This window comes from Balaenoptera borealis, assembly GCF_965194805.1.
Source record: "Balaenoptera borealis genome assembly, chromosome: 13".
Taxonomy (NCBI): domain Eukaryota; kingdom Metazoa; phylum Chordata; class Mammalia; order Artiodactyla; family Balaenopteridae; genus Balaenoptera; species Balaenoptera borealis.
Window position 1 is genome coordinate 58679124 of NC_138870.1, and position 21086 is coordinate 58700209.

Consider the following 21086-nt stretch of genomic DNA (forward strand, 5'->3'; position numbering starts at 1 on the left):
TACATAATTTGAGTATTACCCCTGGTATGGTCCATCTATATTCTTGGGAAATGGCACAGGGAGGAGGGGAGAGAGGTGAGGGGGAGCAGGAGAGAACTCATGCGGTGTCTCTGCTCCCCTGGCGCTTGCACAGAGATAAGAGGATGCAGGAATTTGGACATGCCAGATGGATGACAAGTTGTTTACATGTGGTCTCCAGCTACCCACTGCACAGACAGCTGCTCTACACCCTCCTTCACTAGCTCTCTGTAGAAGGTTTCTAGAACAATAGCCGCCATACACTGAGGTCTTTCTGTGTGCTCAGTACTCAACTAAATGGCTATTTACTTCTCCCGACAACTCTGTGAGTATGAACAGTTATTATCTTCATTTTCCAGATAAGGAAACAGGTCTGAGAGGTTAAGTTGGCGCCCAGGTCACGGAGCTAGTAAGTGACCAAGTTGGGAGTCTGACTCCGGAGGCCCCGCAGAGACTGCATTGGTAGGGAGTATCTTAGTTCTGAGGTAGAGGCACAGAGGCTTCTGGTGAGGGGAAGGCACTTTTCAAGAAACAGTGCAGAAAAATGGAACAGATCCATGAGAAGCCTGCCACAGAGCCATGTCACTATGGTGGCCAGAGGAAAACTTCCCAAGAATCCTAGGTCCTGTGGATGGCTGCCCTGGGGCTCTCCATGGTCTGAGCCTCTGTGCTGACAGAAGTGAGTCAGCTACGGTCCCCAAAGTTCCCTCTGGGACACCTCCCCTGAGGGCAGTGCGTTCAGACGACTGAAGCTGTGATCTGTCCTGAGGTTTCATGCTGCTCAGTCTCCATAGCAACCCTGGTTCTCTGGGTAGTGCCCCAGGGCAGGCTGGGGTGTTACAGAACTCCTGGCTGGGAGCCTTAGGTCAGACTCTTGCTGGATGTCCAAGTAAATACCTGTTGCTTTGACTAAAAAATGTGAAAAATCACATCTAAGAACAGAAGATTCTTGAAGGAAAAAAATCTTAAAGAATATTCTTCAGGGAATTCCCTGGAAGTCCAGTGGTTAGGACTCGGCACTTTCACTGCAGGGGCCCGGGTTCCATCCCTTGTCGGGGAGCTAAGATCCTGCAAGCTCTGCAGCATGGCCAAAAAAAAAAAATTCAAACCTTTTGGGACTTCCCTGGTGGCGCAGTGGTTAAGAATCTGCCTGCCAACGCAGGGGACATGGGTTTGATCCCTGGTCCAGGAAGATCCCACATGCCGCGGAGCAACTAAGCCCGTGTGCCACAATTATTGAGCCTGTGCTCTAGAGCCTGCGAGCTGCAACTACTGAGGCTGCGTGCTGCAACTACTGAAGCCTGCATGCCTAGAGCCCGTGCTCCGCAACAAGAGAAGCCACCGCAATGAGAAGCCCGCGCACCGCAACGAAGAGTAGCCCCTGCTCACCACAACTAGAGAGAAATCCCGCGTGCAGCAATGAAGACCCATCGCAGCCAATAAATAAATGAATGTTAAAAAAAAGAATATTCTTCAATGAAGAATTTGTATTATACCTTGCTCATAATTAAGGGAATAAAAGATGAAAAGGAGAAAAAAAAATTGAAAGAAAGCATTTTTAAAATGCTGATATGGTTTTTATAATAGGCAATTTATTTTTCTTTCCAATTTTTCCAAAATACGTAATGTGTTTACTTTTAAATGAAAAACATAGGGCTTCCCTGGTGGCGCAGTGGTTGAGAATCTGCCTGCCAATGCAGAGGACACGGGTTCGAGCCCTGGTCTGGGAAGATCCCACATGCCGCGGAGCGACTAGGCCCGTGAGCCACAACTACTGAGCCTGCGCGTCTGGAGCCTGTGCTCCGCAACAAGAGAGGCCGCGATAGTGAGAGGCCCGCGCACCGCGATGAAGAGTGGCCCCCGCTTGCCACAACTAGAGAAAGCCCTCGCACAGAAACGAAGACCCAACACAGCCAAAAATAAATAAATAAATTAATTAATTAAAAAAAAAAAAGAAAAACATAGATATTTAAATTCCCCCTTAAGTTCTAGGATGGCTTATGTCTTTCTTTAGGAGTTAGAAGGGGATAGATGCCCAAGAGGAGACCAGCCAACCTCCTCCGCCCTTGGTGACTTTTAGTAAATCACCTGATTGCTTTGATCAATTTCTCCTTTGTAAAATGGGGAAAACAGTAGAATAGTAGGACTTCATAAGATTAGGATGAGTAGTGAATGGGTTAATCTGGGTAATTTTTATTAGGTCTGGCTCATGGTAAATGCTCCTGCTAAGTGTCAGTTATTCTGATCACTGGCTAACTAGCTCATGGTGTTAGTTATTCTCATAATCGTCAGTGTTATTATGACCACCAGAGGGCACTCCTGGCTCTGGGAGTCTGCCTGGGGATATGGTGTTTCATGGGACACCAGGATTCCAGTGTTGTGTGCCTGTCCTAGGTAGGTAGATGTGAGAAGAAAGCACACAGATGCCCCTTCCTCCCTCGTTGATCTCTAAGTTTCCGGCCATGTGCTGGGAAAGAAATCAGCTTTAGAGTTGGAAGGGCTGACTTTCTCTAGCAGTGGTGGAAACTGACCATGTAGTCACTCCCAGAAATGCACATGGCATTCAGATCTTTCCTCTGGAGTTCCCACAGACAAGGAGGGCAGACGTTTTCCCTTCAGTACCTGACAGGGACTTCCTGGGGATGGTGAGGATGGATGGTGAGAAGGTGAGCGGGCCTGACAGAGGAAAGTTGGGTGTGGTGGACAGAGGAGAGGCCCATATTCTCTGTTTTACTGGTTGCTGGCTCTGGGAGGCCACATGGAAAGAGGGTAGAATCCCGGATTAGTTAAATTCCTAGGCAATTTCATGCAGTTACGTGGCTTCATTCTCTGTGAGTTGGTGACTCCACGACCTCTCTCCAGCCCTGACCTCTCTCCTAAGCTCCAAACTTGTCTGTCTATCCAGTTGTCTATTTGATTGTCTTCTTGGATGGGGTTTAATATACATGAAATAAAACTGTTCCTCCTGACTATTATTATATTATACTATTATAATATATAATATATATTATAGTATAGTATATACTATACTATATATATAATATAGTATAGTATAGTATACTACTATTATATCCTCCTCCTATTATTATAACAAGAAGTACCAACTACTACTACAACAAAAACAAAACAAAGAGTGAGCCTGTATTCTCAAAATGTCATTCATCTGCTAAACAAGTACTCCTTGAGTGTCCACCCCATGCCGGACAGCGGACTCATCTCTGGGGGGTGGGCGGGGGGCAGGTAGAGCAGTGAACACAACGGACGCGATCCCCCCATCACGGGGCTACATGAAGAGAAGCCGAGCGTCTATGACAAGGAAGCCGACTGTGCTGCTCTGCTGTGCCCTGGTGAAGAGCAAAACACACAGAAATATGAGGAGCGTTGCGCTCGCTTCTGGGCACACATTTGAGTAGAGCCGTTGTGAAATGATGACACGTCCAGTAGAGAGAGATCAGGATGTGAAGGGACTCAAGATCATGAGATGCAAAGAACAATTTGGGTCTTGGTTTGGCAAGATTTGGTCTCAAGAAAACACTCTGTGTGTGTGTGTGTGTGTGTGTGTCTGTCTGTGTGCGCGTGCACGTGCACTGGGAGCTTATATAGATGCACCATAATGGCATTCTTCAAATGTCTTAGGCTAGTCCTGAGTGTGGAGAAGGATGGACTACTTAGGTATGGACCCAGAGGCAGATTGAGAACCAGGGGGATCTGGCTGCAGCTTTCCTTCCAAGGTGGAGAAGGCCATTTCCCGAGTGTGATGTTCCAGCGTACAGTGGCTCGCCTTGCAGAGGTGAATCGTCTTTCACCTGAGGGATTCAGCTGGATGAATCTTGGCAGGGATATTGTAGGGAGAATTCTATCACACAATGGGGCACCAAACTAGGTGATGCCAAAATTTCCTTTCCACCCCAAGGTTCTGGGAACTGGCAGATCAATGGCATAGAGACCCAATATAAATGCATTTACTGTCACCAGCCTGGTGCCAGCGGGCTATCAGCAGCCTCTGAGGTCTGTTCCTTGGTGTCCTGCAGATGAAGAGACTCTCTATTCAATAATGTCCCATTGATTCAAAAAGAGAGGAGCAGCTAGATCTGAGGGACCCCAAGATATGATGAGGCAGAAGCCCCCAGCTCCGCTCAGACTGGGGCATTAGGCTTCTTTTGCTGCAGCCTTGCCTTTCTGTCCCCGTCCTGATCTACCTCCTTCACCTGGCTAACATCCCCAGGCGCCGGCTCACGCGGGACGGGAAGGAGCTTGTTCAGTCACCTCCTTGGTCTCAGATAACACGCTCACTTTTATTGCATTTTCCCTCCTGATAGGACTCTTAGCTGCCGATTTCTTGGTTGTTCTCTTTGGTAAACAACCTACTTGGTGCTTCCCTGGTGGCGCAGTGGTTGAGAGTCCACCTGCCAATGCAGGGGACACGGGTTTGAGCTCTGGTCCGGGAAGATCCCACATGCTGCAGAGCAACTAAGCCCGTGCACCACAACTGGTGAGCCTGCACTCTAGAGCCCTCGAGCCACAACTACTGAGCCCGCGCACCACAACTACTGAAGCCCGCACGTCTAGAGCCTGTGCTCCGCAACAAGAGAAGCCACCGCAAGGAGAAGCTCATGCACTGCAACAAAGAGTAGCCCCCGCTCGCCGCAACTAGAGAAAGCCCGCACGCAGCAACGAAGACCCAAAGCAGCCAATAAATAAATAAAAAACAAAAACCAAAAAAACCAACCTATTTGGAAGAGATTTTAAATGTTAACAGAGATTTTAAGAAATAAGTGTGTGAGACGGGCTGTCCTCAGCCCCAGTCTGGTGGCGCCCCTGGGATTCCCGAGGCTGTGTGGGCCTGCTGTTCAAAGTGTAAGGAGAGTCCAGGCCACCCACAGCCCTGGGATTACCGGGCGGGCCTGGGACGTTGTATGGGACACCCTTTCCCCACTTTTGCCTTTTTCCCTTTCCTCCCATCCTACCCCATGCTTCCTTCTTTTATTTTCCTTTTTGTTACCTTAGACCCAGGGACCTTTGCCCCTAGCAAGCCTCGCTCCCATCCCCAATCCCCTCCGTGTTTTGGAATACTGTCCTCTAAAGTTTCTCATGTTCAAGTTCTTCCCCAGGGCTGGGACTGGTGGGGCCGGCAATGCCATCCAGGCAGGGCATCCTGAAGCTTATAGGGGTGTCCTGTGTCCTGTGGCCAGGTCCTGGTGCCAAGGGACCTGCCTAGCCAGGGGATCATGCTTGGGACAGGTGTTTTTTTTTTTTTTTCTTATTTTTTGCGTGAGATTGGGCCTTCAGAAAAAAACACATTGATTTGGAGTGACTCAAATAGTTTACAGAGACAGGGGCCCTGAAACCACAGCCCTGACTATGTCCCAGACCTCCTCCCTGAGAGGCAAGTTCAAGTGCATCTGAGAACCCCCAGCAGGATTCAGCATCGCTATGACCCTCGGCTTCTGATGGCTGAACTGAGGTGTGATCAGGGGCTTTCCCAAGCTCGACATGTCAAACGCTGCCCACCTGGAGACAGGCGGCGGCTGGGCTGTTAGGGAATGCCCCCGCTTTCATCCCTCTCTGTGGCCTTTGTCTTTGCAAGTGGAGTTTGCTATATGCTGTTTTATCAAATGGGCTTAAGGCAGAAAATTTAAGAAATTATGTACCTAGATCTTTGACTCAGCAAAAGAGTCATTTTTGTGCTTCGGGGAAGAAACCTTAAACATTCTCAAATCTTACTTTTGTTCTAAAGTCAAACCCATTTCTTTAAATAATAATAAAGATAGTTAACAATTATTGGGCCATAACTTTGCACCAGACCCTGAATTAATTGCTTTAAATAAACTATTTCATTTAGTTGTTAAAACAACCCGATGAGGAAGGTACTGGCATGAATGTCATTTTACAGTTGATGAAATTAAGGCTAAGGCACATTGAGTAACTTGACCAGGTTGCACAGTTAGTAAGTGCCTGAGCTTGAATAGAATCCGGTACCCCAGCTCTTAATCACCATGCTATTTAATAACATGATGATATAATAATGAGAGCAAACATTCATCAAGTGCTTACTATATGATAGGCAATGTACTATGAGTTTTGTATGTACTAACTCATTTAATACAATAATAGGTATTACTATTATCCCCATTTTATCTGTGAGGAAACCAAGTCACAACAAGGTTAGGTAACTTCACAGATAGTGGTGGATCTGGGATGTGAACCTACGTAATCTGAGTCCAGAAGCTCACATTCTTACTCTCTACGTTCTCTTCTTAACACAGGTTGATTAGGCCACATTTGAAGTTTAGTTTTATTGGTGGAACATAAAGTAAAAACAAGAGCTCACTCTGTTTCCTGCGCCTTTGGTATAGTGTGGACCACAAAAGGCGAAATGACTTACTTAACCTTTACCACTGACCAACAGAAGTGCACCCTGTCTGCTGAACACCACATCAGAAAGATGTGGTACCCAGCCAGCCTCATGTTGTGGATGCAGGGTGGCTGTGAGGCCCACATGATCCACGTCTGCTCTTTTTGATTCCGGGAGGCCCTGAGGGATGGGGTTGTGTGTATCCGCAGCTCTCAAGTTCTAGATGTCACCACCAACTCTGGATGGCTCTGGATCTTAGGAGCTGTGTTTATATCAGAATTGTACTACATGTTTGATGGGGTAACAACAGGGTGGGGTTTGCAAGAGCTGTGCATGGGGGTGGCATCGACCCCCTTGGCCTTGGGTAGTGGGTGAGGAAGCTTCCAGAACCGCCCTGGTGGCTGTGGGGCTGACCCCCACAGAGGCTGATGGGACAGAGGGAGAGGGTCACTTCTAATCTGACGCTGGGCTTTCTATTCTTTGTTCTCAAACTCCTCAGGGCTCCTTCCGCAGACTCTCTGAGTATCCCTTAGAGTATATTCTGAGGAAAGCGACCCTGGACTTGGTGTTGGCTAAACACAAGCCAATGCCCTTCTGGGAAAGCACTACGAACAGGGGAGTGTTCTTCTCTCCTGTATTTGGTGCTTCTGCGGACATCTGGTCTTTTATCAGTTTCCTTTATGGCTTTTAGAGGTTTTATTTCCCAGGCAGTGAGTGGGTTTGATCTACTTCCCCGCCGTCACTTGCCCCTACTCCAGCAGGCTTTACCAACTATGGCTTAGCTGTTTCTTCTTCTCCCACTTACTGACTTGCCCTTTTCCTTAGGAGAGTGAAGTCGGCTTTTAAAACGTACACATCCTCTCCCCTCCCCTCCCCGTGGAGCTGCCCCTGTTATTCAGTGCTCCGTGCCACTTGCTCTGGAGCTGACCTCAGAGGGACTGATGGGCCCTGAGGTCGATGGCTGGAAATAGCAGGAGGGCTCCAGGCTGCCTCTGCCCATAGACAGTGACAGCCCGCCTGCTGGGGACTGTGACGAGCAGCTGCAGCTACGCAAACCCCAGTGGAGAGGCTCGGGTCTCTCCAGTGGGAATGACACAGAAATGACATGCTGTTCTTGGGTCATCTGGGACGTGACAGCCCTACAAGGCCTGCTGCCAGCGGGGCCTGTCAAGCAAGGTTGGTTAGTGTCATGAGTCCCTGCATCTCGAATGATCTGCACTGTTGCTGAGCCCGGGAGAATACTGAGACTGTACAGTTCTCCCAGAGACACAGGTCGGAAAAGAACTGAATGCGGGTTTAACGTGTCTGATTGGCAGCATGGGGCTGCTGGAGTCTATAGCAATCTGTAGAAAGATGCTCTGAGATTATTGGCTTTGCATCTTCTTATTCTTTCCCTCTTTGCATAGTTTAGGGAACTCACAGTGGTTGAGGTCTCCATGGAGCTGGTGATGCTTTAGTAAAAGAATTACACACTCAACTTACCCACCAGGGCCAAATAGGCAACACAGCTGATTGAAGTGGGCCTAGCATAGGGCCATGGGGAGTGGTGGAGACTGTGGTAAATTGGAGAATCCCGGCCAAGCAAGAGCTATCAGAAAGTCAGACTCAGACTACCAACCACCACTTTCCCACCGCAGACCAAAGCTGTGTGTCTAACTTTGTCTCAGACTGCTAAGTAAAGGAACTTATTAGTAAACATTATACCACTTAATTAAAAAAAAAAAAAAAAAAAAGACAAAAAACCAGATTCAATAAAATTACTTTGTTTCTACTGGTGCACTTTCTCTTCATGGAAACTGGTACTTCCAGGATGCCCCAGTATAAACCCTTGGGTAATGAACATGTCACAGTGACCTTACACAGAGTTTAGGCCCTAAAGTCAGCAAACAAGGAACACTGGTAGAGTGAAAATTACCATTGAAAATCTCTTAGGGAGGTTACACGTCAGGCACTTTATTAGTACTTTTTCAGGAAGTCCACATGCCTGGATGCTAAAAATTGTTGGCCGTCTTTCTGTTGAACAGCAGGTGAAATGGTTGGCTTGTGTTTAGGAGCCAAGTTGTTTGGGAAATTCTAGTGCTGTGCCTTTAAGCACCAGAACCTCAGCACATTGGAATTGGGGCTGATCGAGTGGGCTTTACATCTTGCATCTCGCACTGGCTCTGAGGGCTGTGTTCCCTGGGGAGAGGGTGGAAGTAAGGGGGGGTCTTTCCTTTATGTGTGTATACAGTGCTTCTCTTTCCTTTGCCAAGCTCACTTAGTTGAATTCATATGGGTCACACACATTCAATATGATTTCAGCATTCGGAAGGATACACATATACACCTCACATGTGCGCAGAGAAGAAGGAATTGGCGGTCTTGCACTGTATCCGTACACTTGTTTCAGGCTTTGACTAGTGGCAAAGTACAATCCTAGACTGTAGACAAGAGTTTAAGCTTGCTTCAGTGAAGGCAGGGATCATGAACAGAACAGGCTTAATTGCAGGGAAAGTGTTTACAGAGAAATAGCCTCTGGGGTTAGGCTGTTCTTTAGGGAAACAATGTATTTGCCTCATAGTTTGTGTACAGACCTGATTTTGCATCCCTTCTCTGCCCATTATCAGCTCTGTGACATGAGTACACTATTTCACTTCCCTGGACCTCAGTTTCCTTATCTGTAAAACGAGCATAGTGACACCTCACAGTTTGTTAAGAGAACTAGATATGATAATGTACGTACAGCATTTAAACTGTAGCATTTGGCGCATAATAGGTGTTCAATAAAAGCTGGCTCCCAAGGTTCCCCACTAGACTCTGAAGGCTGTCAGTGGGGCTGCTCGAGTGGTTATGGCAATTGACTGCTCGACTACATACAGAAATTTCTGTCCTCCCCTAGTTCATTGTTTTTTGGATGCAGAATAGGGTAGTAGAATCAGCAATGTGCCTTAGAGACCTGGGTTGAAATCCCAGATTGAAATTTTAACTGTTGTGAAACCCCTGGCAAGTTATTTAACTTCTCTATTTCTTTCTACACAGTGGGTAGTAATACCTTGTGAGGGTCGATCGAAATGATGTATGTGAAACACCAGGCGCACCCCAAGTACCCAACAGGTGTTAATTCTCCTCTCGCTCGCCCCACTCCCCTTTTTGTTTGTTTCTGCCACTTGGGTCCATTTTCTTAATATTCATCGTGAATGTCTCGTCCTTCCTCCCTGTGTATAGAATCTTCAGAAATGTTATTGGAACCAGCCTTTGAGAGGGACCTCAAATCACTTAGTCCAACCACTCATTTCAGAGCTGAACAAGATGAAGTCCCAAGGTCTGAGTAACTTGATTGAGTCCACACAGCTAAGGTTGTGGTCGCATTTGACTGAGATTTTCAGTTCTCCTAACTTTAGGTCCAGGTCTAATTTGGTTTATTCATTCATTCATTTTTTTCTTTATTTCAAGCATTCATTCAGCTAAGGTTTTTTTTTCTTTTTTTTTTTTTTGAGTCATTTCAGACACTGTTGTAAGCATGGGGATACACTGGTTGAATAAGACAGTGAATGGAGCTTACATCCCAGTGGGCAGGGCAGGGCTGCCTCCTAGGACAGGTCAGCATTCGCCCCGTTTCCGCTCTACCTACGAGACTGACCTCTCACAGCTAAACCCGAACCTTCTTCCTTGGTATATAGCCTCTGAACAGGGACCAGGAGGAGCAAACTTACGTTGAAGACAGGTGAATGTGTCATTCAGGAACTGGCCTGTGTTCTCACGTTCTTTCGTGATGAAAGTAATCAAACTCTACTTTTACTGGGAAAAAATATGACTGATCCTTTGTTCGAAGGTGTTTTCTAATCTTGAAAAGTGCTTTTTTTCCCTTTGGAGTTTGTAGGGTTCCCCTGACCATGTGTATGAATAACAAGCTTATCATTAGTGTCAAGCATGCTGCCCATTTTGGAAAGCTTTGTTTCTTGAGGAATAATGAGAAGGTTAGATTAGTTCTTTTCTGAAACCATCTGCAACTGTCTCAAGCATGGCAGCTGATTCCTAAGGACAGGGCCTGGGTAGCAGTAAACACCTGACATCTGCCATCTCTGAGCACAGCCTGTCACAGGAGAGTAAAGACAGACTGTGGGAAAGTCCCAAAGGCCCAGGGCAGTCTCAGCCAGTGAGACAAGTGACCCTGGCCTCCTAGCATAGCATCTCCTCCTCTCTGATCCCGGGCCCTAAATATAGTTTGGTCTTGGACTCCACCACTCTGGATTCGATCCTGCCTCCTTCTGAGTGTTGAAGGGTTCCAGACTATCCCTGTGACACCATCACCTTTTCTTCTTTAGCAAGAGCACCTTAGGTGTCAAGCTTTACTCTTGCAGTTTAATCTCAGCCTGATCAAAGAGAAGGCCTATTTTTAGTGGGCTTTTGTGCAGAGGTGTGTAGGAAGAGTTTACACACTCCAGACACCAAAGGGGAAAAATCACCAGTTGAAAGATAACAAGAGGGGGATGCATTTTGGAGAAAGCTTTATTCAGTGGGGAGGAGCATGAGTTTTATGAGGTTAAGGGTCGGCTTTCTTTTTTTCCATTCATACCACTCTATCTCTCAGTTCTCTCCGTTGCTATTTTGTTTCAAACCAGTGCCTCTGATTTACAAGAAATATGTACAACTTATTATATGTGATTGTTTAGTAGGGAGTATTGGGGGAAAATTGGCTCACTCTATGGAGAAGAATAAACCAGATCCCTACCTAACATTATAAAGATAATAGAAAAAAAGGGTGGGAGAATATTGTGACATGATGTGGAGAAAGATTTCAAAAAACTTTCAAAAACGTAAAACAAAAAAATGGATGAACTTGATTACATCAAAGTTAAGGATTTCATAACAAACGATACCACGGACGCTTTTAACAGACACACAAAAAACTGGAAAAGACTATTGCAATGTCCAAAATTAACAAGGGTCTGCTGTCATTCTGGAATATAAAAGGGACTCCCAAAAACAAACAGAAAGATATAGAATCCCCATTAGATAAAAGGGCAAAGAATTTGAAAAGGCAGTTTTCAGAAGAGGAGTCCCCAAAGAATGAACAAGTATATGAAGAGATACTTGATGTCATTAATAAATCAGATAAGTGTCATGCAGTAACCAGTAATGTATAATTGGCAGGTAAATATCAGTTAAACAGCAAGTAGGTGCCACTTTACACTTGTTAGACTGGAAAAATTAGAAACCTAGGTGATGCCAGGCACGCGGCAGGGAAGGGGCAGTGGAGATACGATGTGCAGTTGGTGGGGAGCTGCCAATCGGTGCCGTTATTTTGGAGCGCCATCTGGCAATAGCGGTCAGGTTAAATATATTCCCACCCTATGACCCAGTGACTCTGCTCATGGGTTTACACCCCAAAGAAACTCCTACGGGGCCATAAAGGAACGCCTCTGAGGTGCTTACTGTGGAGGCGGGGTGGAGGCAACCTGGGGAGTGGATAAGTCAGCTCCCAGACGTCTTAGACCATGCCAGACTTAGTGCTTGAGACGTACACAGGGAACTTGGGAGGATCTTAAAACATGGTATGGAGTGAAAAATAAACCAACAAAGAAACAGATGAAGCCTACAGTGTAAACATTTACAGAAGTTAAGAACACTTGCACACAAAACAGTAACACACCTTTTGTAAGATTGTATGCAAAAAAAGGGCTTTACGTTAAACAAATTAAAATGGTTGGGAGGGCGAACAAGATTGGGGATGAAAGGAAGCAAACAAACAGACCTTCAAACAAGCAAACCAGCTGAACTTCAGAGGGCATCTTGATATTTACCTAGACCTGCAGAAGAGAGTGACAGATGGGTGAGGAGGGTGAGAGGGACAGATGTCCCACCCACCCAGTTTTAGCTAAAACTGTAGTTGCTAATGTTTCATGAATGATTATGAATAAAAGTCCAACTGGTGACATCATCCAGAACTGCACTAGTCCTCTGATGTTATCCTCCTGGACGTGCTGGAGAATGCATGAGGTGGAGGAATCCGTGAGTTTGCTTGGCCCATGGGGAGGAGGTATACTGATCCTACCCATTTTAACTATTTTCTACTGAAAAATAAAGTACCAGATTATCCATCTAGAAGATACGGTTTATTTGTTTGGTCCTAAGTAAGACATATATAAAGGCCAAAGCTGGATCAGGTGTCTATCCATGGTCTAGCAGTTTATTGGCACAAACCCTTGTATAATATTTGGCAAAATCTATTGTCGTCACCCTTTGTATAAGCTACATTCTCAGAAAATTATAGTCATGCTAGCAATGGTGTTTAATTAATCTTACTGGTAAGAGCCATCCAAGGAATTCTCTAAGGGTGAAACTCAGGGTTTCCATCCAGTTTTTCTGGATTTGACATATCAGATCCTTTAGCATCGAGGGAGGCATGGTGATTAGTTCATAGCTTGTACACAGAATAAGAATTTCGCTAGTTGCTGGGTTCATCTGTTCTCTTCTAGTTCTGTTTCTTTCTCTGGCTTATCTCTCTTCATTAATCTCCTTGGTGGTTGTCTCATTTTCACCCTCCTGTTGGCCTAAGTCAGATTTCCCAATCTGATTATTTTTGGGCTCCGTAGTTGTTATGTCTGTCTGTCCTGTACATTGCAGGATGTTTAGCAACATCCCTGGCCTCTTTCCACTAGATGCCAGTAACGCTCACCAGTGTGACAACCCAGAATGTCTCTAGACATTGCCAAATGTTTCCTGGGTACAAAATTGCCTCAGGTTAATAACCATTAGCTAGACAAAGAACTTGGGACACATCAGCATTTCTGTACAAAAGGTATCTTAGAAATGTTCTTATCCGCTAACAGGAAACAAGATACAACATTCCTTTTTGCTGCTTCTGTTAGGTAAATATCTAAAACTGGAAGTTCAGAAAAGATGGTTGTAGGTAACCATCTGGCCAAATCTACTTGTGGTGAAAGGAAGAGTTGGGCCCATTTTCTGAACTAATTCAGAAACAAAACACAAAAACTGACTCTCCACACAGAGTTAACAGGGTACTTAGGGCAAATGTGTTTTTTGTGCCTCTGTTTTCCAGGGTAATTGCTTCCGTTTTCTTTTTGCCACATCTAGGGTTCTCTAAGATTTGCAATAAGAGAACAATCCTGGTATTCTTAAATTGGTTCCTTTGACTCAATAGCCACTGCCGTAAATACTGTCCTAAAAATTAGGGCTCACAGAGCTAAGAAACACAGAAAGCATGCGAGGGGACTTCCCTGGTGGCGCAGTGGTTAAGAATCCACCTGCCAATGCAGGGGACATGGGTTCGAACCCTGGTCCGGGAAGATCCCACATGCCGTGGAGCAACTAAGCCCATGCACCACAACTACTGAGCCTGCGCTCTAGAGCCCACGAGCCACAGCTACTGAGCCCACGAGCCACAACTACTGAGCCCACGTGCCACAACTACTGAAGCCTGGGCGCCTAGAGCCTGTGCTCCGCAACAGGAGAAGCCACCGCAGTGAGAAGCCCACACACTGCAATGAAGAGTAGCCCCCACTCGCTGCAACTAGAGAAAGCCCGCGTGCAGCAACGAAGACACAACACAGCCAAAAATAAAGAAATAAATAAATTTATGAAAAAAAGTAAGAAAGCATGCGAAAGGATTGAGGATCTACCTGAGAGTATTCCATAAGCCAAAATGAGGAAAATCCTTGCTTATTCCTCTTGATACCACAGCACTTCAGAAAATGACTGATGTTGATCATATAGATGATGATTGTGAAGAGGAAAAGGAATTAGATTCTAATCTGGCTCCTGCTTAGGAATTTTCTACAGTTGTAGTTATTATTCCCCCTTAACTGATATACGACCAGGTTTAGGGAGATTAGATGCCCTAAGAGGGTCCTCCAACTGCAAACCAGAGGTGCTAAATCCTCTAGAATTATAGTGGAAAGAACAAAGGCAATTGATTTTTTTTCTAGTTCCATATTTTGATTGAGGAGATTGATACGTAAAATGGGTTAGGAGCAGAATTTATCACCATGATGATGAGGCCGGCTATTGTGGGGAATGAAGGTTTGAGAAAAACGTTGGAGAAAAGGAAGATGTGGTAGACATTGGGAAGCATATGAAACAAAACAAAAAAAGAAGCCCAAAGAGAAACGGCAAGCTTTCTGAATGAAAGAGCTCAGCATCCTGGAGAATAGGGGATCCCGATAAGCAAATGACTAAAGTGGAAAGGGAGAAGTCCTTCTTTCTGCAGTTCGTAGTGAAGCCACGGGGGCATCAATTCCCATGCGGGCCAGTCACCCACACAGTGCTGCCTGGGGCTCCCCGCCTTTTCACATAAACTCCCTCGGCTCCCCACGGCGGCCAGTGAGGTGGGGCAGAGAAAGAGCCCATTTCACAGATGAGAATATGAGAGACAGAGGAGGGGGCCTCGTTCAAGTTCACAAAGCCACTCAGAGGGAAGTCACACACCGGGTTTCTCATCCTCATTCCATCACACCTGGGCTCAGCAGACTTTATGATAAGAAGGTCTCAGAACAATGGTTGAGGATTGAATCAATTTCTCTGGAGAAGGAGGAAGCTAGAGGGCAGACACTAAATAAGAGAGGTGTATAGTTAAGTGAGTCTTTTCTTTAAACTAATGGTAAATTATATATTTCTCCATTCTATTGAAAATATGTTTTCCAAAGCTTAGCTGAACTGGGCTGCAATGGATGCCTGGAGCTGTGGAGGCGATGCCCCAAGAAATAGACGGTACCATTAAGGAGGGGAGAGAGTAGCCTTCTTTGTTCTGGAGGGGCAGTCATCCCTAAATCCTTGGATGACAGAGAAAAAGCTCCTGGGCTTTTATCTTTACTGACCTGTGGATCCTGGCATCAGGGCAGAGTCATCATCTCTGGAGAACAGAGGGAGAATGCAGTAAGTAGGGCTTGGCCTCGTTGCACCTCTGGCTTGTGGATTACGTTTAATGCAGAGCAGAGCAGAGCCTGTTCTTGGAATGGATAAGCCCAAATGACTAAGCCGCTGGACGTTGTGACCATTCATCCAGCGGGTGGAAGTTTCCAGAGCTCAGGAGAAGATGGGCTAGGCAGGCAATACAATCAGGCACAGGAGAAGAAATCATTTTGTTTTTGCAACTTCAGTCTGTGTTGGGTAAAAACTCATTTAAGAGTGAAGAGAGAATTTCTTCATCTGATCTGGGCAACTGCTGGCTTGAATTTATAGCTGAATTCAACCACCTGGGCTCATTGAATGAGCCATTATTCAGTTTTCAGTGCAAGGAGGAAATAGAGGCCACCTCAAATTTTGATGAAATATTGAGGAAATTAAATAATTCTTTGCACAAAGGTGCATAAGGGTTGGAGGGAAGCAGAGATAAATGAACTCTCCTGGTCCTCCACAAAATGTATGATTCTATTTGTGTATAATATATCACTTTGGATTTAGGAACACAAATTGATTATATTTCAAAAGCAGCTAAGTAGAAACTTATTTGAATTTGAGCAACAGATAAAGCCAAAGAGAAGAGAATAGAAGATTTAAGTTGAAACATCCAAGAAAATAGCATTAGGAGGCTGGGAGAAGGTTAGGGTTCCTGCATTTTAGCAGTGTTGCATTGGGGCCTGATTGCATAGTCCGTATGTAATGCTTCAGGAACATGGGTGCCTTTCCCAGGAGCTAACACTATTGACCAACATAGAGAACCATCAACGTAGAACATTTCTTCCAATATTATTACCTTTTAGTCCTTTGAGAAAAATTAGTTCAAGAAAATGTCATTGCTGTCATGTAGCTGGGATGGCCCAGTTGGATACAATGTCTTGTAAAAATGTGCTAATGTTATAGCACATTATAACATTGCATAATGAGAGGAGCTGGGGAAGGAAGGAGAGGGTCCTGCTAACTTTCATCCGTCAGAAAAATGAAGAGGACCATGGCCAAGGCTTCAAGTTGGAGCACTGCCCTCCTGTACACATGCATAAAAGGTCCAGGTGGACTTGAGCAGGGAGGACCCAGAAAGGCCTCCAAGGCTGGAGAGACTTAAGCCTGGCTCCCGTGGGGCATCCTCCGGAATTCTGGGCAAATTGCTGGTAGATTCAGGGCCCTACAGAGAGCACAGCACAGTGTTGAAGTGCACTGGACAAGAGCGTGGGCTCTTGAGTCAGATAAACCTGGGCTTGAACCCAAGCCCTGCCACTTCCTAGCTATGTGATTTTAGTCAAATTACTTCTCTAAAGCCTCTGTTTTCTTCATCTTTAAAATGGAGATAGGGACTTCCCCTGTGGTTCAGTGGTTAAGACTCTGCGCTTCCACTGCAGGGGGTGTGGGTTCAATTCCCGGTTGGGGAACTAAGATCCCACATGCCGCGCAGCCAAAAATAATAATAATAATAATAAAGAAAGCATTGGTCTGCTAAGGTATGTTATTTGGATAAAAGAATAACAACTAACATTGAGAAATGAAAGACTCCTTCAAAAAATAATAAGGTAAAATAGAGATAATAGTATATCAATTCATAGGATTCCTGTGAGGATTAGTGGGATTATCTGTTTTTACACGCTATTGTGAACGCTTAATAAGTGGCAGCAATTAGGGCTATTTTGTTTTTGAGCTTGTAGTCAGGCTTCATCATATGATAGAAATAGTGAGAGCGGCACTCATTAGCATGGCCTTCCAGTTAAAGTTGGGAGCTCCCAACAAACAGCCACCCAAGAACTACTTGGAGGAAGTGAGTCAATGTCCCATCCCCATCATACAGTCCTGGACCCCCTTAACCTCCCAGCTCCAATACCCTACTTCATCCCAAACAACCTGGCAGACACAGTAACTGGTCCCATGTCAAGACACGATGGGGATTTTTGCTTTAAGAGCCTGAGTGAAACCGTTTGAAACCTTGTTATTTGGTTCCATAGCATTTGGTGATGCAGGTCTCATGCCCTCGTGGCTTCTCCGGTGTTCAAGACCTAAGAGTGGACGCAGAGAGAGACGGCCACGGCTGAGAGGTCATGGGGGACACAGCAGCTCCCATGCCCCTTCCCGCGAGGCTGGGAGGAGCCAGGCTGGATTTCCTGACACTTTGATCGCTCTGTAGGAGGCTTTGCCAATGCCTAGTGCTTTTAAAACTGTGGCAAGAAGTAAGCAACAGAGTTGGCAGGAGAAAATGTTACAGCCTGAAAGGTGGGACGGCTGAGAATCACTGGAGAAGGAACAAGACTAGGGAGATGAGGAGAACGGTAGGATGAGGGACTAAAGGGGGAAGAGAGAAAAATGAAGTCCCGAAGGCGAAAAGGAAATTGAAGGGAGATGGAGCTTTCTGATGCTGATGAGGCTTAAGAATTAGGAAACGATAAGAGTTCTAGAAAGTGGAGGGAGATGGTTAGAAAGCCTCAGACAAGGAATCAGCATTAGGAAGGGGCTTTTGAGGCATCATATGATCCATCTGCCTGTCTTTATAACTGAAGAAAAGAAGAAAGGGGAAAAAAAAAAAAAAAAAAGGGAAGAGAGAATCCCTTGTTTCTCTATTGGCAAAACTAGGGGATTGGACCATGATCTATAAAGCCCTTTGCAAAGCTAACAATCTATGCATTTATAAGGCATATATATTTATATATTTAAGATTCCTTATTTGGTTAAGATACGTCACTGTGGTCTGCATAACTTCCATGAAAGTCACTTTGTAGTGGGTGGCGTGAATGTGTTTGATTTTCTCAGTTCTGAAAAAGTCAGGATCATAATGCCCTTCAAAGTTTTAAGTAGCTTATACAGTATGATTATTTAAAAAAAAAAAATTGACCAGCCCCCAGGTATGTTCTGGAACTAATACTTGAACTTTTGGGAAAGTAAGAATCTAGGCTAGAACCAGGTCCTAGAACTTTCTGGCCTTCCTTTGGGTGACTCCTCCGTTTGCTCGTGGTTGAACTCTATGATATCCGTTTCCTTGGTGTCCAGGTTTTCCATTAAATACAGCGCATCAGGAGAGACTCGAGAACCAGCCGCAATGTTGATTCCGCTGGTCTCTGAGGACGTTTCTGTGTCAAGTAGAGGAACCGGCTCAGGGCTCACGGGATCCGGACTTAGGCCTGCCAGGGAGGTGCGGCTGGGCTCCACGAACCTCGGGAGGCCCCACCTTTCTGGGGACTTGTCATTCTCATGAGGGTCCTCCTCAGAGGCAAACTGGAGGAGGTTTCTCTCAGCTTTGGCTGGAACAGTCTGGGAACTGGGGTCCCTAGAAGGTGCCCCTTTCTCTGAGGGGAACGGGACTGACCCCACAGGGTCCTCCTGCTGCCCAGCCCTGCTCGGCTGAACCCCAGTGAAGTCAGAGCTCTGGATAGAGGCAGTGGAGTCGTGGTGGTCGTCCTCTGCCCTGGGCACCGCCGCTTCAGCTGCTACCTCGGGGAGCCGCGGCGTTTTGGTGGGGTAGTCCCTCACGCTGGACGGTGGAGCCAGGCTGGCCTGTCGGATGGTGGGCAGCTCTCCCAGGCTGGCGTGCAGCTTGGGGCTCCCCTCTGGGGCGCAGGGGTGCTTCCAGGTGGCTGAGGCACTGTGGGGACTTCTCGAGGGCACGTGCAGCAGGTCCCTGGCTGGGCTGAGGTCGCCCGGGGGGAAGAACGTGGAGCTGTCGCTGGCCTGTCTCCCGTAGCTTCTCCTCCTGGGGCTGGAGGTGCGTTCGTGGGTGCTCAGGAACCTCTTGACTCTTCCAATCATGGAGCGGCGATGGCCATGCTTCTCATAATCCCACAGCCAGTCCTCGCCGGGCAGGTCGGACCCCGACAGCCTGAAACACACAAGGACAAAATGCAGGCAGAGCAGCTTCAGGGGCCTAACTTTGTGTTGGGGCCAGAGGCTCAAAGGTAAGGACTGAGTTCGGTATTTTCACATTACAGATTTTGAAAGGGAGGGGGGAGGGGGAATTTAACTTGAGATAATCTAGCAGAGGTTCTCAGACTTTGGGGTCACGGGACCCTTTTAAACTTCTAAAAAATTACTGAGTACCCTGGCAAGATTTGTTTATGTGGTTATAGCTATTGCTATGTACTGTGTGAGAAATGATGACTGAGGAATATGAAAAAGCACAAGAATGTGCAAGCACACATTCCATTAACTAAGTGATGACATCACTACATAGCCTCTGGAAAATTCTACCGTACCCTCACAAAAGGACAAGAGTGAAAAAGGCAGATAACAGTTTAATGTTATTATGAAAATAGTTTTGACCTTAAGGATTTGGGTCTTGGGGTCTTGGTTCTTGGGGACTTCCAGAGGTCCCCAGCCCATATTTTGAGAATCACTGATCTAGAGACTTAGACATTAAAAAAAAAAAAGATATAGTATGTGTTCTTTCTCCCTTGTTACAGGTGAACTAAAGTCATGTTTTCCCAGGACCCATATAACCCCCCAAAACAATGGATCACAGCTAAATTCAAGACAATCCAAACAACAGCTAACATTTACTGACTATGCACCTTCCATGTATTAATTCATTCAATTATCTCAGTAATCGTGTATGTTAGTATCATTATTATTCACATTCTGCAGGTGAGGAAACTGAGGCCCTGAGAGATTCATTAAGGCTATGTAGCTAGTGAGGGCTAAACCCAGAAGTCTGATTCCAAAGCCTTTGTTCTTAATCTCTTCTATTTAAAGTCTGTTACGTAGGTGTCAAGAGATGAGGTAGAGCCCAGCGGCAAAATAATGTGTAAAATACAGTCCTTGCCTAGAGGTCATTTGCTAACATTCCTGGTCCATGCTTTGCACTTCTGTACTTGTGGGAAAGAGTACATCCATGAAGGTGGTGTGGACTTGCAATGCAGTTGGGCTCCACTGGTGATTAAGTCTTATGGATTTGTTATTGCTAAGAATATCCTGTTGAATTTTTAATATTTGAGACATAAAACAAATAATCCTACCATTTTTAATTTTCTCCTTCAAGGCTGAAATAAAAGGATAACTGAGAAAACAGTGTGGGAATATTGGTTAGTAAGGCAGGCTCCTGCCTCAGATTCTGTGGTTATTTGTCTCACATCTCTGTGGATATACAGTCTTAACGAAGTTCCAAGAAAAACTGCTTAAAGCCCTGCCCATGATCAGACCATCCTAGTCCAGTGTTCGCACTGACATCCATGGTGACAAGATGCTTTAACCAGGTGCATTTTATGGGACATAAAGGGAAAACTTGGAACAGCATAATATTGGTGTAACCTGAAAGGGCAAAGTGAGCAGCCAAAGAAAACGTTGTTCCTCCATGTTTATGAATAAAAGATGGATGATTGAGATGATTAACTGGCTAAATGTCCTGGGATAGCATTCGATTACAACCTTGTGCTGTTATTCTAAAGCCTCGGCAGTGCCCTTGGCTACCAGATAGCCTTCTGGCCCACCTTCCACTGTTCACGGCTCGGATTCTGTTACATTGACTTGAGAAATGCAGACTCGTGCTTCAGCAGCCTTGGTGACTCTGCGTGTTGCATTTCATTAGGTCAGATCTCCAGTCACACTTCAGGAACCCATTTAGTTATGGAGGACACCAGAGCAGTTGGTCACTAAGATTGCTGTGCTGGATGTGCTCTGGGAATCCGAGGTGGAGCTGGCAGTGTCTCTTTATAGGACAGGCCTCTGTCCTCCATTTGGGATCTTCACTTTTTATTTGGGATTTGTCTTCCTTAATTATTCTTTTTTTTTTTTTTTTAAAGGAATTCCTTTTTATTTTTATTATTTATTTTTATTTATTTATTCATTTTATTTTGGCTGTGTTGGGTCT

At 45.7% G+C, this 21086-nt stretch overlaps 1 protein-coding gene across 13 annotated transcripts in view; it reads right to left on the reverse strand.

Moving 5' to 3' along the window:
* The window catches only part of BEST3 (bestrophin 3), an 82299-nt gene that overhangs the window by 10817 nt on the left and 50396 nt on the right, over positions 1-21086 (reverse strand). For 10 of the 13 annotated variants that reach the window (XM_082351627.1, XM_082351626.1, XM_082351623.1 and 7 more), the window contains one exon: positions 10844-19103. In XM_082351627.1, coding sequence (XP_082207753.1) covers positions 18182-19103 — 922 coding nt within the window. In that variant the 3' untranslated portion in view covers positions 10844-18181. Of the gene's footprint in view, positions 1-10843; positions 19104-21086 lie in introns of those variants that run through there. The other 3 variants (XR_014233562.1, XM_082351618.1, XM_082351620.1) reach the window with 3 other exon arrangements.